The following is a 16,613-nucleotide window of genomic DNA, read 5'->3' as shown; positions in this document are numbered from 1 at the left end:
AATTGGTTAATAAATAACCAAAATTGAACCAAAAATCTTTGGCTAAATGAAAACTTTAATTTTTGTAAAAAATAATTTTAGTGCACCATAGAGCTGCTCAATTCTGGATAAAATGTCAAATAAAAGATTAACATTTTTCAAGGATTCTAGAAAACTAAACATAATAACATGTAATTTACTAGAGGTTCTGACAAAAAAAAATAATATTTTAATGAATACTCATTCATAAAGACTTCACTTGCTTCATTACTGAACGAATCAGTGTTTTCAAACACATCTTTTGAATTAAAGGGGTGGTAAAACACATTCTTTTGAAGGCTTGACTGTGTTTGTGGGGTGCACTGTAACATGTGTTCATGCTTCGTTTTAAAAAAAATTGCCTTTGTCATATATTTGACCTTTATTCTACACTGCTCTGTCCCTCCTTGTAAAACGGTCTGATGCTTTCCGGGTTGTATGAAGCCAGTCCCTCAACAATACGCAGTGGGCTCTGATTGGTTAGCTGGCCCAGTGTGTTGTGATTCGCTAACCGCCTAGTGTACGTTTGTCGGAAACGTCACGCCCCTTACCGGAGGCTGTGCTTTGGTCATAGAAACAACGGCGTCAATAAAACCATCTGAGCCCGAATCAGACCCAGAACATTTGAGTGAAGATGATCGAGCAGAACCTGTTCAGTCCTCAAGAGTAAAGACTGTGGATCTATAATGATCGCTACTGAATGGCACTTTAACTTTTGTATTTTTAGAACGATTATAGCCAAATATCTGTCGCAAGAACTAACCCAAAACACTAAACACTGGCTTTAACTAGTAAGTTAGCCAAATCACACACAGAACCATGTTTAGCATGCCTGTAGATAAACAATACATAAAAGCTCTAATCAAAGAATCATTTACACTAATGCCAGGTTCGCTGTTGAGATTTTAACGTTAGTGTTTGTAACGATAGGTGTTCGTCGGATAACGTTAAGTATAATGAGCATTTAACAGACTGGTTTGCAGAACAGCGTTGTCATCTGTTTACTTCCTTGCTACAACCTATTACAGGAAAACACATCGATGAAAAATAAATCAGACTTACAGGTTGTGGCCCGTAAACAGCTTCTGTTTGTAAATCCAGCTTTCAGGACAACCCGTTGTGCATATCCTGTATTGAACTCGCGAAGTTTGTGGAAGTTTGTGTTGTCCTCCGTGAAATGTGCAGCGCGCGCGTCGTGCATCCACGCACCGGCAGTGTTTTTTTCACGCAGCTGACGTTGTGCAAATCTGGCATTGAAATCGCGAAGATGGTGGATGTTTTCCTTTGTTAGATGTGCTTAGATGTTAGATCTCCTCTGCAGGGAGCCCTGCGCGCGCCTGATTCCCCGCTGACTCAAACACACGTGCATATAACATGCTGTATGTTAAACGCTCTGCAACGCACCCCCGTCCCAAGGACTGCTGAACAGAGCAAGTACCCCAGACCTGCAATCCGGATGAAAATAACAGCGTTTCCTCTGCATCGCGGCAACAACACTCCAGCCTAACTAACTTGTACCACAACAGCGCCGCGATACAAAATGGCCTCACCCCCCCTTATTTAATATTCTCGGAGGAGGGGTTTATGTAAGTATTGAGCCTGTTGATGTCACCAACCCTGGAGGAATGTGTGTAGTCGCCTGCTGGCCGTTTGCTGTAGTTCTTAGAAACTGATTTCTTTAAAAGCAAATATCTCCCTTTGCTTTAAACTTTGAACGTTGTAACTTTGCAGATGTTGTTTATGCTCAAGCAGCAACATTACATGCTAGCTAAAGTTAGAATAGTGAAATCGTGGTTTACCACCCCTTTAATGATTCAAATACACATTTTTTAAAGTCACGTGTCGCCACCTACTGGCATAATGATGTAATTGACACAGTCTTTGTTTAAAGCACCAAGCTACTTTCAAAAGGGGATTTACTCTATTTTGATCTCTACCATAGACATCAGTGTTTATATCCGAACTATAAACTTTTATCCAAGTACTTCTGGGATCATTTTAATTATTGTAACGGAAATAATGATACTCCGTGGTTTAAAAGAAGCTGTTGAAGTTGTGGTGAAGCGATTTAGGTGCTCATATGGGAGCCACAGGTTTGAGTCATGTCTGCAACGTTTCACACTCAAACTAAATAAACAGAACTAACTTCACACATACTATTTTCATCAACAGGTAAAAAACGTGTGGATATAGAGAAAAAGAGAGGACCGCAGAAAAAGTCCAAGAAGAAAAAGAAGGCACCAGGAAAAGTAGGGACGAAGGCGGAAGACAGTGAATTGCCTTTAGGTGAAGAAATGAAAGGAGCAGCAGGCAGCGGAGCAGAAGAAGGCCAATCAGACAATGACGAGGAGGAAGAGAAGGAGAAAACAGACGGTCCATCCGTCACGGGTAACGGCCAGTCTCTCTCGCTTTCATCTCTCGCTGTCTCTTCCGCTTCCTCTCGCTTTTGTGCTTCCAGCGCAGTCTTTGAAATGTCACTCCGGTTGTCTGGGTGTTGTGTGATGAATAACCTTTATCATTGGGGTCACAGGCTGGTCCAGAGAGAGCAGTGTGGACATGCGTGGCACTGAGAGGGTTCAAAATGGAGAAAAGTTCATCCATGCCATTAAAAGGGAGGTCAAAGAGGAGAAGAAAAGAGAGAAATTAGGTCTGTATCTGCCTTGTATGTGCAGTCAATATATTCCTCTGTCCCACTTTAACTATTATGTACTTGTGTCAAAAAATTGTGTTTATGTTGAATTGCAGAACAATTTTGCTGCTATTGAGGTGGGATATGGATTATTTTTAAACATGTATCATGCAAAGAAACTGATTATAAAACTATATAGTTCTGACTCTGAACTGATTACAAAATCCATCAGATTGAATGCACTATAAAAACCTATCGTGTCGTCATTGACATCAAACCTGATTTGAGAAATGCAAACATTGTAAAGCCTCTTATGATGTATCATTTATTGTTCATTTTAGATCTGTCTTTAAAAAAGAGAAAGCCTCGCTCCATTCTCCCGCTCAGTACATCTATGGATCACCGACCCAAAGAGGAACTTCAACAGGACTGTCTGACGCTTGCTGCTGTGAGACACTCGCATGGTAAGTCAGGAGCCCAACATCAGGCTTAAAAACATCTAGAAGCATTCACTCTTTCCCCGCCTGACAAAGAATTTTCCGTTATTTGTGAGAAAACGCTTCCCTGCCAAACACTGAATTATCCGGGTTTCCGTGTTTTCACTGTTATACATTAGGGGGGTGCTATTACACATCTTCTGAATGAGTACAGACTCTCCTGATCAAAACACATGCGAAGAAGACGCAATAAAACAAGCGATCGTTTGTAAGCAGATGCATATGTAAAATAACGTGATCATCAACATTAAACATCTTATAAATCAAAACTGCCTAATGTTACTGAATGAAATGTCGACCCAGGACGAGCTATAGGACTGTGTAAGCATTAGGGGAGTTGATGGACTCAATTTACTCCATCTGTGTTTGATCAGCTCTGAATCTGATCTGGATGTAATCTTTGACAAAAACATGATTTGCTCAGCTTTTTGTTCAAAATGTTGCTTTTTTATTTTTTTGCGCGCGTTTATCGCCAACACTTAATGGCTCGTGACTAAACAAGGGGCGCCAATGTTAATGTTCACACCAACATGCAAAAAGCGCGTAGAAGCGTCTTTTTTTTTTTTAAACGCCTTGGGTTGTTTTTTTAAAAATGAAGCGTCGCGTTAAAAACTGTCCGACCAATGAGATTGTCACTTTTGTTCACGTGCCAGGAGCTGCTGAAGTTACAGTAAAACACATTTTTTTTTTTATATATATATATATATATATATATATATATATATATATATATATATATATATATATATATATATATATATATAAAGCAGAGGGTCTGCTCTTTCTTTTGAAATATTACATGCTCAGATATTCATACAACAAAATATTCTATGGGCATTTTTGTGAAAATTATCAAAAACCCTGGCGGTGACTAGCAACTTTTTTTTTTTTATGCTGGTGAGGAAAGAGTTAAAGGCTCGTTCACACCAAGAATTATAATGATCAAGATGATTACACACCTCCATACTGCGACCAAATGCTCTCATTTTGAGACCTTTTTCTTGCTGGTGCAAGTAATTTTTCATTTTTTAAATTTCATTCATCACGTTGCCCAACTGATAAGAGCTGCCATTTCTGTTGGGTATGAAAAACGGCAAACGAAGCGAAAGTGGAACGAAACCGCGCTTTTCATTTGAGCTGCGCAATGTGGACAGTTTATCAGCTCAGCGCAGCGTGAGCTCAGAACAGGTTTACTCGTGGGCCGATCTCAATTATGCGACTTCACTGTGCTGGATGATCCAGTGAGAACGTGTTTGAATTTGCCACAGTATTAATAACATCGCTGCGAAATCTAGTGAAAAGCATTACATTCTGTGCAGAATAGACAGTTTAGATCAGATCAAATAGTGCTGATGTGGAAACCAGGAGAAACATTGAGTTATAGAAGGCTTATCAGTCCATAAATCACCAACATTCACCATGGATTTAATGTAGTAACGCTAACTGTAACCATGGTATTGTGGCAGAAATAGTCGAATGTTTTTACATTATTCATTCAGGGTTTGTACAAACTTTTGAGAGTGAAAAAGTTTTTCACACTTTTTCCAGCACTTCAAGTGGTGCCACCATCTATAGAACTTTCTCGAGTTCTTAAAGCAGGATGGATTCTGATTGGCTGTTAATGTTTTTGTTTATCAGCTGAAGGAAAACAAGTGATTGCAATGATATTGCTCCTCTTTGCCATTATTGTTACAATTGTGGTGTGGACTCATGTTATATTTAGAATGATGTTTAGAACTATATACAAGTATTGTTATTAGGGATCGACCGATATGGATTTTTTAGTGCCGATACCGTTTTTTTTTTTTCATCAGCCTTAGCCGATGACCGATACGGGCTGCCGATTTTTCTTGAGCCGATATTTGGAGCCGATTACTGCTTTTGCTCCCTCAATTTACAACATAAAAATGACACAATGATCATGATGATAATTTAAAATTTACTATTTAAAAAAGGAACATTTATTGAACTAAAAAAAAACAATATTTAAAAAATAGTAAAAACAGGTGAGGTAGAACAAGAAAAAAAAGAGTTCAATGGTGAAAAATAAATTCTGAAAATAAATATTTAAGCATAAATAAAATAATTACACTATTGCACACAATATCAACAAGCAAGCAGCATAATAAAGTGCACACTGACTGTACTATACTTAATTTTAAAACTGTTTACAACCCAGTCATTTAATGGTTACACTCTAAAAAATGCTGGGTTAAAAATAACCCAAGTTGGGTTGAATATGGACTAACCCAGCAATTGAGTTGTTTTGACCCAGCGGTTGGCCGGCCGATATATCGGTCTAACACTAATTGTTATCATTATAGTTTTTGTCCCTGGTGTGAACGGGCCTTAGGAAACAAGCCTTGCATATGAGTTTGCTAAATCATTAAATATAAATAAATCTCTATGTTTACTGTGGTATAATACTGCAGTTGTCCTGCTGAAACACTTGTGCCCCAGAAAAGGCTTGCTCTTCTGTGACAAGGCAGATGAAATGCAACAAGATTAATTGAATGCTATTTACAAAAAAATGTAAAATGTAGTTTTGGTCATATACCAAAGTAATACCATGGGATTCTATGATTTACATTGGACTGTCATGTACACTGCTGTTCAAAAAAATCTTACTTACCCCAAACATTTGAATGGTAGTCTAAATGGTTTATGAATATGTGACCCTGGACCACAAACCAGTCATTTTTTTGCTGAATAAATAAGCTTTCCATTGATGTATGCTTTGTTAGGATAGGACAATATTTTTCCAAGATACAACTATTTGAAAATCTGGAATCTGAGGGTGCAAAAAAAATCTAAATATTGATAAAATCGCCTGTAAAGTTGTCCAAATGAAGTCCTTAGCAATGCATATTACAACTAATAATACATGTTTAATATATTTACAGTAGGAAATTTACAAAATATCTTCATGGAACATGTTCTTTACTTAATATCCTAATGATTTTGGCATACATTAAAAATTGATCATTTTGACCCATACAATGTATTCTTGGCTATTGCCACAATTATGCATGTGCGACTTATGACTGGTTTTGTGGTCCAGGGTCACATATGGAAATCATTAATTTCCATATATCAAGTTACATTTATGGTATCAGATGGTATTATCACTGCTGTACAAGCTTGTCTTCTCCTGTAGATATCAATAAGGAATTTTAAGTTTTAAACTGCTGCAATGACAAAATAGAGGAAATATGTGGTTATAATGTGTATTGTGCATTTGCTTTCCCTTCTGCTCATCAGGGCAAAGTGGAGCTTGTGTTCCAGGATCTGGAGATCATATTCAGCTCGGCCTGTTCACAGACAGGGATGCCCTCTACAGGATGTTTCAGGAGGAAGGTGAGTCGGGCCCAGTGCTGGGTCAATATCTACTTGTATGCTGAAGATTTGTGGTGAATCGAGGTGTCACTGATTTGGAAGCACTGTTAAGTTCATTGTGGTGTTTTGTACAGAGGAGAGCCACATGGAGTCTGGTCATTATGACTCAATGGTGTATCTGAGGCTGTGGAAAGGAGACCTGATTGGAGCAATAAATCTCGCTGTGGAGAAAGGGGAGCTGACTGACCATCTCCTCAGTTTAGCTCCAATGGGTAAGATGTTTTGAGGTTTTATGGCTGCTGAACAAAATTTTTACTTTAAAACACAGTCACACTTTAGTTTAGGGTCCAATTCTCACTATTAATCTTTGGACTTTACTTTGGACTTTTTTGAATATTATATATGTGAATATTATACATATTTTTTTATATAAATATACAGTATATACACCAATCCGCCATTATGACTTGTGAAGTGAATAACACTGATTATCTCTTCATCACAGCACCTGTTAGTGGGTGGGATATATTAGGCAACAAGTGAACATTTTTTTCCTCAAAGTTGATGTGTTAGAAGCAGGAAAAATGGCCAAGCGTAAGGATTTGAGTGAGTTTGACAAGGGCCGAATTGTGATGGCTAGACGACTGGGTCAGAGCATCTCCAAAACTGCAGCTCTTGTGGATGTTCCCGGTCTGAAGTTGTCAGTATCTATCAAAAGTGGTCCAAGGAAGGAACAGGGAGGAACCAGCGACAGGGTCATAGGCTTATTGATCCACATGGGGAGCGAAGGCTGGCCTGTGTGGTCCGATCAAACACACAAGCTACTGTAGCTCAAATTGCTCAAGAAGTTAATGCTGGTTCTGATAGAAAGGTGTCAGAATTCACAGTGCATCGCAGTTTGTTGTGTATGGGGCTGCATAGCCGCAGACCAGTCAGGGTGCCCATGCTGACCCCTGTCCACCGCCGACAGCGCCAACATTGAGCACGTGTGCATCAGAACTGGACCACAGAGCTATGGAAGAAGGTGGCCTGGTGTGATGAATCACTTTTTCTTTTACATCACATGGATGGCCAGGTGCGTTTGCGTCGCTTACCTGGGGAACACATGGCACCAGGATGCACTATGGGAAGAAGGCAAGCCGGTGGAGGCAGTGTGATGCTTTGGGCAATGTTCTGCTGGGAAACCTTGGGTCCTGCCATCCATGTGGATGTTACTTTGACACGTACCACCTGCAGACCATTTAATGCAGACAATTTAATGGAAACGGTATTCCCTGGTGGCTGTGGCCTCTTTCAGCAGGATAATGCGCTCTGCCTCAAAGCAAAAATGGTTCAGGAATGGTTTGAGGAGCACAACGAATTTGAGGTGTTGACTTGGCCTCCAAATTCATCAGATCTCAATCCAATTGACCATCTGTGGGATTTGCTGAACAAACAAGTCCGATCCCCACCTCGCAACTTACTGGACTTAAAGGATGTTCTGCTAACATCTTGGTGCCAGATACCACAGCACACCTTCAGGGGTCTAGTGGAGTCCATGCCTCGACAGGTCACAATATTAGGTCATAATGTTATGCCTGATTGGTGTATATTTATATATATATAAAAAAAATTTTTTATTAAATGTTGTGCAGACAATGCTGTAGGGTACAAATAAATATAAAAAGAAAAAAATGTCTAGGTGGTCTAACGGTCCAGAGATTGGAAAATAGAAAAAAGTCTGAAAGACTTGAAACAATTTCTTGGAAAAATACTTGATCTTTTATCATTTATTTTTTTAAATGCAGTGAAGCAGTTATAAAAATACTGGCCAGTCAGTAACCAGCATGTAGGAAAAACTGTTGTTTTACATGTGACCGGAAAATCAGTCAGAAATGTTTTTTTCAGACATGTCAAGGTTTTTTGTAGGTTTTCAAATGTCCAGGACACTAACCCCTAGAAGATGTCTCCTTTCTCCTGGACTTCTTTAATCTTTATTTGTCATTGACCCTCTCTCAGCGGGCTACCAGGTGTGGGCCAGGACTGTAGAGGCGTATGTGAAGCAGCTCTGCCTCCACGAGCAGTTCCTCAAAGCTGCATCACATCTTGTCTCCATCCATAAAATCTATGAGGCCATCAACCTTCTGAAGAGCCACCAGTTGTGCCGGTTAGAAACAACACAATAAGCAATTGTTTTTCATGTTAATGGTGTTTGGCCTGAGTCGAAGGTTAACGTTTGTTTTTGCAATAAATCTTCAGTGAGGCCATCGCTTTGGCCAGAGCCAGACTCCAGCCAGAGGACCCTGTGCTGAAAGATCTCTACATGAGCTGGGCTGCAGTGCTGGAGAAGGATGGCCATTATGCTACGGCGGCAAAATGGTGAGTAAAACACGTTAGTAGACACGCGTATCTGTGTAAGACCCTTCTCTGAAATACTTAATTACTTGGAAACATGAATAATTACATATCAGAAATCACAGATTAGGCATAAGAATTAACATGGTTATTTACATGTTGTGCATTACTGTTGGGTCCATATCTTACAGTAAAAGTCTGTTTGCACCAAAATTGCAAGTTTGCGACTGATTTACCAAAGAATCCACAGTGAAATGTAGCGAACAAACAAATAATGCTCAACTGAGACATTCACAGTTATACTCTTTTCAAGGTCTAGCTACGTCATTACTGCAGGTAATGATTCTGGTTGACTAAGAGAAAATAAATAGTCATAGTAAATTTCCACACATTGTCAGTTAATCAGATGCACGTCTCCATAGATCACTTGTTGTGACGCTTTCACCCCAGAATTAGGCACGTAGTGTGTGTATATATATGTGGCACGGAAAAGGACACATACTGTCTGAGGTAACATACGGGCAAAAGGCTACATTGCGTCGAACCGTGCGAGTAGGGCTGCACGATTCTTGCTAAAATGTGAATCACGATTTTTCTCCATGGGAATTGAGATCACGATTCTCTTACACGATTCTCATTTTTTCTTATACTTTAAAAAAAATGAATCAATTTGAAATAAAAGTAATTAGTTACAATTCAATTAAAATGTAGAAACAACAAATGTAGACAGACTAGATGTAAATATATGCTTATTACTGTTAATTTCTATTTTTATGATTATTTAATATCTTGCCTTGTGGAGAGAGGGTTTTTGTTGTCTTATTTCGTTGTTTCATTTTGTTTTTGCGTTTTTGTAAAAAATGAAAACTATAAATTAAATATTTAAAAAAAAATGTTATAAGAAAACGCTTAACGTGGCTTAATGTACTAAGACAGTGTTACAGACATCCCAACCTGAAAAAAGTCACCCCCCCCCCAAAAAAAAACATGAAAGGAGGAAAAGTATACCGAATTTCACCACAGAACACGACTTTACTTGTATATTATAATATAATATATCATTAATATATAATTTCTATAGGCCTATGCAATTATTTGTAAAAAAAAAAATATGTAAAATTATGTAGATCACTTTTACTATTTACATAAGCTGCTTATACTATTTATGTAAACTGCTTTTATTTATATTTCATTGCAACTTTAAACAGGTCTAAGGAGTTTGTTGTTTTCATGTAGCCTTGGCAACTAGCCGACCTGAAAAATATGCACATGAAATGAAACTTGTTTAACTCAAACATAACATGTCAGTAACAAACGGTACAGCGTGCAAGATTGTCATTATGTTTATACTTTATACTTTCGTTTTTTGGGGCACTCTCCCTCTGCCATGGCGCTCCAGTTTCTAGATACACTGAACTGATTAATTCGGTTCGGGAGAAGAGATAAAAGCCCGCCCACACTGACAATTGATTGGTTGACTTACCGAAACAAGCCAATCAGGATGCTCTCTGTCTTACATGCGCTTCATTAGGTGCACACTAGCACACACACGCAAGGTCTCTCGCTCTCTCTCCCTCTCTGCCGTGCGCGCGTGCACAGTTTGCGGTTAATTTTTACCTCTTACCGCTACAAATCTGACTCCGTTTAGGTCTGCTCTGCCGTCTTGTTACACGTCAGTAACAGCGAAACATGGCCAATGAGGGAGAGGAGAGAAGTGGAGATTTATGATTGATTGGTTAGTGTTTTGTTATTGTGTGAGTGTGACAAGCTCTGGTGTGACCAATAACGCGTGAACGCAGCATGATCTGAGGGAAATACACGGAAGTGAATCGGCAACATTAAGAAATGAGATCGCATTTATGTTTGAATCAAGATCGTGATTTTTTTTTTTGATTAATCGTGCAGCCCTACGTGCGAGGCACACAAGCTCCGAACCGAGACAAGCGAACCGAGCGGTTCGGATGTTTTTTCATGTACCGTGCCACCCCTAATATATATTAGGGATCGACCGATATGGATTTTTTAGTGCCGATACCGATTTTTTTTTCATCAGCCTTAGCCGATGACCGATACGGGCTGCCGATTTTCTTGAGCCGATATTTGGAGCCGATACTGCTTTTGCTCTCTAAATTTACATCATAAAAATTATACAATGATCATGATGATGATAATTTAAAAAAGGAACATTTATTGAACTAAAAATAAACTATATTTAACAAATAGTAAAAACAGGTGAGGTAGAACAAGAAAAAAAGAGTTCAGTGGTGAAAATAAATTCTGAAATTAAATATTTAAGCATAAATAAAATAATTACACTATTTGCACGCAGTATCAACAAGCAAGCAGCATAATAAAGTGCACACTGACTGTACTATACTTAATTTTAAAACTATTTACAACCTAGTAATTTAATGGTTACACTCTAAAAATGCTGGGTTAAAAATAACCCAAGTTGGGTTGAATATGGACTAACCCAGCAATTGGGTTGTTTTGACCCAGCGGTTGGGTTAAATTTTTGCTTAAAATAACCCAAGAGAGCTGCCTGTGGACGCCTGTATGTAAATAATGCAGGGAAAAAAATATCGGCGAACGCAGCAGCCTTGTATCGGCCGATACACGTAAAAATATCGGCCCGATATATCGGCCGACCAATATATCGGTCCAACACTAATATATATATATATATATAATGCGTGTATATTGAAGCGGCAGTGGATTTCAGAATTCACCCCTTCTATCTATATATATATATATATATATACTTTTAATTTTAATTGCAGAATCAAAATATTGACCAAAGTATTTTCTTCCTTCACCTGTCAGTTACCTCGCCGCAGACTCGAGCTTTGATGCAGCTAAAGTCATTGGCAAGAAAGGGGATGTGATGTCGCTGAAGACAGCAGCTAATCTGGCGTGGATATCAGGAGAAAGTGAGCTCGCACATTCTCTCTCTCTGAGGTGTGCCAAAGACTTGATGCTTTCCCAGGACTGGGCTGCAGCACAGGGAGTCCTGAGGGCGCAAGACTCGCTTTTGGTTTGTTTCCAGCTGTTGGTTACTACATATACATGTATATTCAATATTTATCCAATTATTAAGCAAAATTGCCACTGATAAAAAAAGAAAATTTAATCTACAAATCTATTAGGGAAGACAAATATATTTTCACGTGTTGTCTTTTAGTGGATGTTTTTTAGATCACCAATAATCTTTGTTTTGTTTGAGGCAACAGCAATATAAAAGACAAAAAAAATGTAATACTTAGGGCCCTGCCATACACCCGGCACATTGTAACGGCAGGTCTGAAAACCAGGTGTGCTCAGGCGCATTGTTGGCACGTTGCTATTTTGAGGCAACTGAAAACAACTGCGCCATTGACCAACAAAAGTCTAAAGTCAATAGTGCAGTATTTTTTGTTATTTAAAGGGTGCGTTAGTAATATGCGCCTATAGGCAGATGAACAAAGTGCTTACACTCTGCTTATTACACACACAAACATTTTGTTAAATATTAAAAATAAAAGGATTCCTCTCTGGAGAAGCATTCAGTTTTTCCGCTCGCAAATTTTTGCCACGTAAATAGCGAATCCGCCATGGTGCAAGCGCAACTGGCTTTTAAAGGGAATGGGAGATGAGACTCTGATTGGTTTATTGCACATTACGCCCAAAACACACCCATGACTCATTAAGAGACTAGATACAACCCTTTTGGACCATGGCCAAAGGTTTTTTCCATCGTTAAACTAGCAAAAGTGGTTTCGGACACACCCTAAGTGCACCTGCGCCATGCGCTTCAGACCATGTGCTCAGATCGTTAAAATGTGGCCCATTATATATGACAAATTATTAATATTATCATTATTACTATGAATATTGCGTGTTGTCTAACCAACAATTAGCCATTTGAAATGTTATAGAAACATAACTATAGAAACAATTTCAGTGTTCAGTGCACCTAAAGCATCTTTCTGTCTCTGTTCTTCACAGGGTCACAGACTGATGTTCTGTGTTAATGAGATTCTCACTCAAAGACTGGCAGATACAGATGTGGTCATCTGGACTGTGGCCTCTTCGCACACCTGGTCTAAGTCCTGTGAGGAGAACTTCCTCTCCACGGTGCACAGAGTGTGGCAGAGCGAGTTTGGAGTGGCGGCTGCTGACCTGGTCAAATTGAAAACGCTTCATCAACAGCTGAGAGCCGTTGAGAATCCCCCTGCCGCCACTAGTGTTCCCATGAAGCTGGTATGTGTGAAACCTCCTCAGATCACATAGTTTTCGTGGAAAATGAATAGAAATGCTCACTCTTTCTAAAGAAATGTGAGGTAAACTTGATATTTTATCAGTATTGTGTAAGCCTTTGGACTTAATGGAGTTGTTTTGTGCATTCCTGTGATTGTAAATAAATGAAAGCAGGTGCAACTGAATAGTTATGCATTATCTTTTTATGTGAAATGATAAATACCAGTTTGATTCAGCATGATTGATGTGCACTCCTGACACAAATTAATCCATTACTGTCACTGTAACATTTTTATTGTGAAACATATCAATGCTGAAATCTTACGTTTTAAAAAAAGCGGCTATTGACTTCTCATGAAAAACATGAAGTCTCTTTGATGTAATCGTCAAATTCACTAATCTTCCGCTCATGTTTTATTCCTCAGCTCTTATCTCATATCTCACTGGACGTGACACTGTGTGCTTTGAGTCAGCTGTTGTGTGATTGGCCAGCTACTCTAGAGGAGCTACTGCAAGCTCTGACCCGAGGTTCAGAGGCGGGACACTTCACGCTAATGGCGGAGATGTGCCAGCTGCTTTTACCACAAGGTGAGGTACACCACATCTACACTGAACACCAAAATAAAATCACTCCAAATGAACTTTAAAGTCGGCGTGAACTGGAAGTTGCAATGGTTTTTTCTTCCCTATTGTGATGTATATCAGAGTGAAAAGGTTTCTCAAACTAGAAAAAATGTTGGGGAATTGATTGGATGGTTGTGGTTTGCTATTGGTCGATATCATTTGAGTGACGGTTTGTCCAGCCCTCACGCCTGTAAACATCTGAGGAGAACAATCTTTGGAGAAGAGAAGTGATTTTGCAAGAGGGAGGGGAAGTTATTTTTATTAAAGATAAAAAAGTGATGTGCAAATGATTTATAATAATAGTTGCCTGTTTTGATACCATGAATATATTTTTTTTTATTGAATTTAAAGTGAATGATTCAAATTGGGGATGCACCAAAATTAAAAATGATGGATACAAAATGCTTTTTAAAAATGTTCTTTCTTATTTTAAATCATCTTTTTTTGTATAATTGTATTAATATTAGACTCTTTAATGAAATTCAATCATTTTAATGATACTAAATTTAAAATATACAAGCCAATAAAATAACCACTTTTATTGAAAGTAAGACATGAACTGGATGACACATATTTTAATTCAGGGTTTCTGCAGGTCTTAAAAAGTCTTAAATCACCATTACACAAATGTGACCCTGGACCATGAAACCAGTCATTAGGTAATTTTTGGCACGACGCAAGTGTTTTTTGCTAGTTTCAGCCCAATGCAGTTATCATTTTCAAGTCCAGCGCCACGTTGTTTAAATAGCAAATGCACTCGCGCCCATCTGTTCACCCATGCTGCTGGTCTGAAAACGAGGTGTGTTCAGGCTTGTTGCTATTTTGAGGCACCTGAAAACGACTGCGCCATTGACCAACAAAAACCAAGTCTAAAGTCAATAGCGCAGTATTTTTTGTGTTATTTAAAGGGCGCGTTAGTAATGTGCGCCTATAGGCGGGTACACAACACACATACACTCTGCTTATTACACACACAGGGCAGCTGCACACAAACATTTTTAAATATTAAAAATAAATTCCTCTCTGGAGAAGCGTTCAGTCTTTCCACTCGCAAATTCCATCATGTAAATAGCGAATCCGCCATGGTGCAAGTGCAACTGGCTTTTAAAGGGAATGGGAGATGAGACTCTGATTGGTTTATTACACATTACGCCCAAAACACACCCATGACTCATTAAGAGACTAGATGCAACCCTTTTGGACCATGCGTCTGGTGCGGCAACCATTTTTTGCCAACTAGCAAAAGTGGATTCGGACACGCAGTGGACGTGCATCGGTGCCATGCGCTTCAGACCATGTGCTCAGATTGTTAAAACAGGGCCCATTAAGATTGGATGAATCAGTGTTTCTGAAACGCAGATCTGAATGTTCTATTGTGTTTTTGTCAGGTTTAATAGACACAGGAATCGTTGTAATTTCAGGAATGAGATCGAATGGGTGTTTGAGATTGCAATCTTTTAACAATTAAACGTGCAGCTTTATTAAAAAGTAATGGATACCTGTGGGAAGTTGTGTTTTCACACTCTAAAGTGTTTCTAATACAACTTTTTCTCCCTAGACATTTAGAGAACATGTTGACGTATTGGTTTCCCTTCAATATATTCCTTAAATTTTCTTTACTTGGTCTTAAAAAGGTCTTTAAAAAGTCTTAAATTGACCTTCATAAAACCTGTAATATTAAATATCAGTATATTAATCTTTATTCAGTTTTATGCAACAGAATCAGATTAACAGATACATTTTTTTTTTTTACCAATTATCCAAATAATGTATAGTCCAACCAAGCTGTTAGTATCAGAGCATGTGAGCAGAGCGTAGCAGGGAGTGGATCAGTGAATGAGAGTGTAGTGTCATTTTACCAGCGTTGGCCAGGACGGCTATAACACACCATGTAACAGCAGTACAGTATAAGGCTATTGCAAACAGAAATAAGTATACTACTACATCATTTCATGTTGCCGTATTATTTGAGCGGACTTTGCTTTTCCAATGAGCATGAGTGGTACATGAGTAGAGTGTTTGCATGGGCCGTGAGAAACTGAGCTCTGTGCATATGCATAGAGCCGAATATTGGGTGGAGCGTCACGTTGCACAGTGATGACAAATGGAGCCAGTGTGAGCGCTGAACACAGAGGCGGGGCTGGGCGGCATATATTTTCGGCCGAAATTTCGATACATCCCTAATTCAAATCTTTTACTGTTCTCTTCTTGCAGGTTTGGAGTCAGTAGCACTTTACAAATCGAAACTAGACCCAAGTGATGAGAGAAGCTTGGCGATTTCTCAAAGCGTGGAGGCTTTTGCCTGTTATCAGCTCATGTATAAGAAATGGTGGAACTATAGTGATGAAGCATCAGCTTTGACCAACAACACCATCAGCAACGGCCACAGTTTAACAGAGGGCAACCACAATGAAGACGAAGCAGACTGTAGCAGAGAAGCTCAATCTGAGGGCTTCTGGAATGTTCTTCTCTCTGAACCTCATGCCAATCTTCAGGCCACCCAGAGAGCCATAGCAGAGATCCAGAGGAGAGTGACGAGCCTGATTCAGCAGCACAGCCAGTGCAAAGAGACTCAAGAGAGCGCAGAAGCTCAATCTGAAACTTCTGAGGAACGTGGAGGATCTACTAGTGGAAACGGGTATTTCTGCTGCTGTACCTTTTGTGCTTTGATTCATGTGCTTCAAAGAAATGTCTAACGGCTTTTTTTTTTCTTTTCTTTTCTCTCTTTAGCATTGAATCTCTCTCTGCATTGACTGCCCAGGTTGCTGAACACCATAAAGTGCTCACTGCCATTCCTGAGCTCATCAGAGTAAGTTACAGTTTCCTTAAAGGGAAAGATCACCCTTAAATTAAAATTCTGTTATCATTTACTCGCCCTCAAGCTGTTCCAAACCTGTATGAATTTCTTTCTTCTGCTGAAAAATGAGTCAATGACAGAC

The 16,613-nt window shown here is 39.0% G+C and overlaps 1 protein-coding gene across 2 annotated transcripts in view; it reads left to right on the top strand.

Moving 5' to 3' along the window:
- gemin5 (gem (nuclear organelle) associated protein 5) overlaps positions 1–16,613 on the top strand; it is a 40,847-nt gene that overhangs the window by 23,786 nt on the left and 448 nt on the right. For both annotated transcript variants that reach the window (XM_079835340.1, XM_079835339.1), the window contains 12 exons: positions 2,191–2,406; positions 2,549–2,665; positions 2,989–3,111; positions 6,406–6,501; positions 6,615–6,752; positions 8,479–8,626; positions 8,719–8,838; positions 11,638–11,848; positions 12,799–13,053; positions 13,476–13,638; positions 15,889–16,312; positions 16,405–16,483. In XM_079835340.1, the coding sequence (XP_079691466.1) occupies positions 2,191–2,406; positions 2,549–2,665; positions 2,989–3,111; positions 6,406–6,501; positions 6,615–6,752; positions 8,479–8,626; positions 8,719–8,838; positions 11,638–11,848; positions 12,799–13,053; positions 13,476–13,638; positions 15,889–16,312; positions 16,405–16,483 (2,090 nt within the window). The remainder of the gene's footprint in view (positions 1–2,190; positions 2,407–2,548; positions 2,666–2,988; positions 3,112–6,405; positions 6,502–6,614; positions 6,753–8,478; positions 8,627–8,718; positions 8,839–11,637; positions 11,849–12,798; positions 13,054–13,475; positions 13,639–15,888; positions 16,313–16,404; positions 16,484–16,613) is intronic.

Source organism: Gobio gobio, assembly GCF_949357685.1.
Source record: "Gobio gobio genome assembly, chromosome: 14".
NCBI classification, from domain to species: Eukaryota; Metazoa; Chordata; class Actinopteri; order Cypriniformes; family Gobionidae; genus Gobio; species Gobio gobio.
This window is presented reverse-complemented; position numbering and strand designations above follow the sequence as displayed.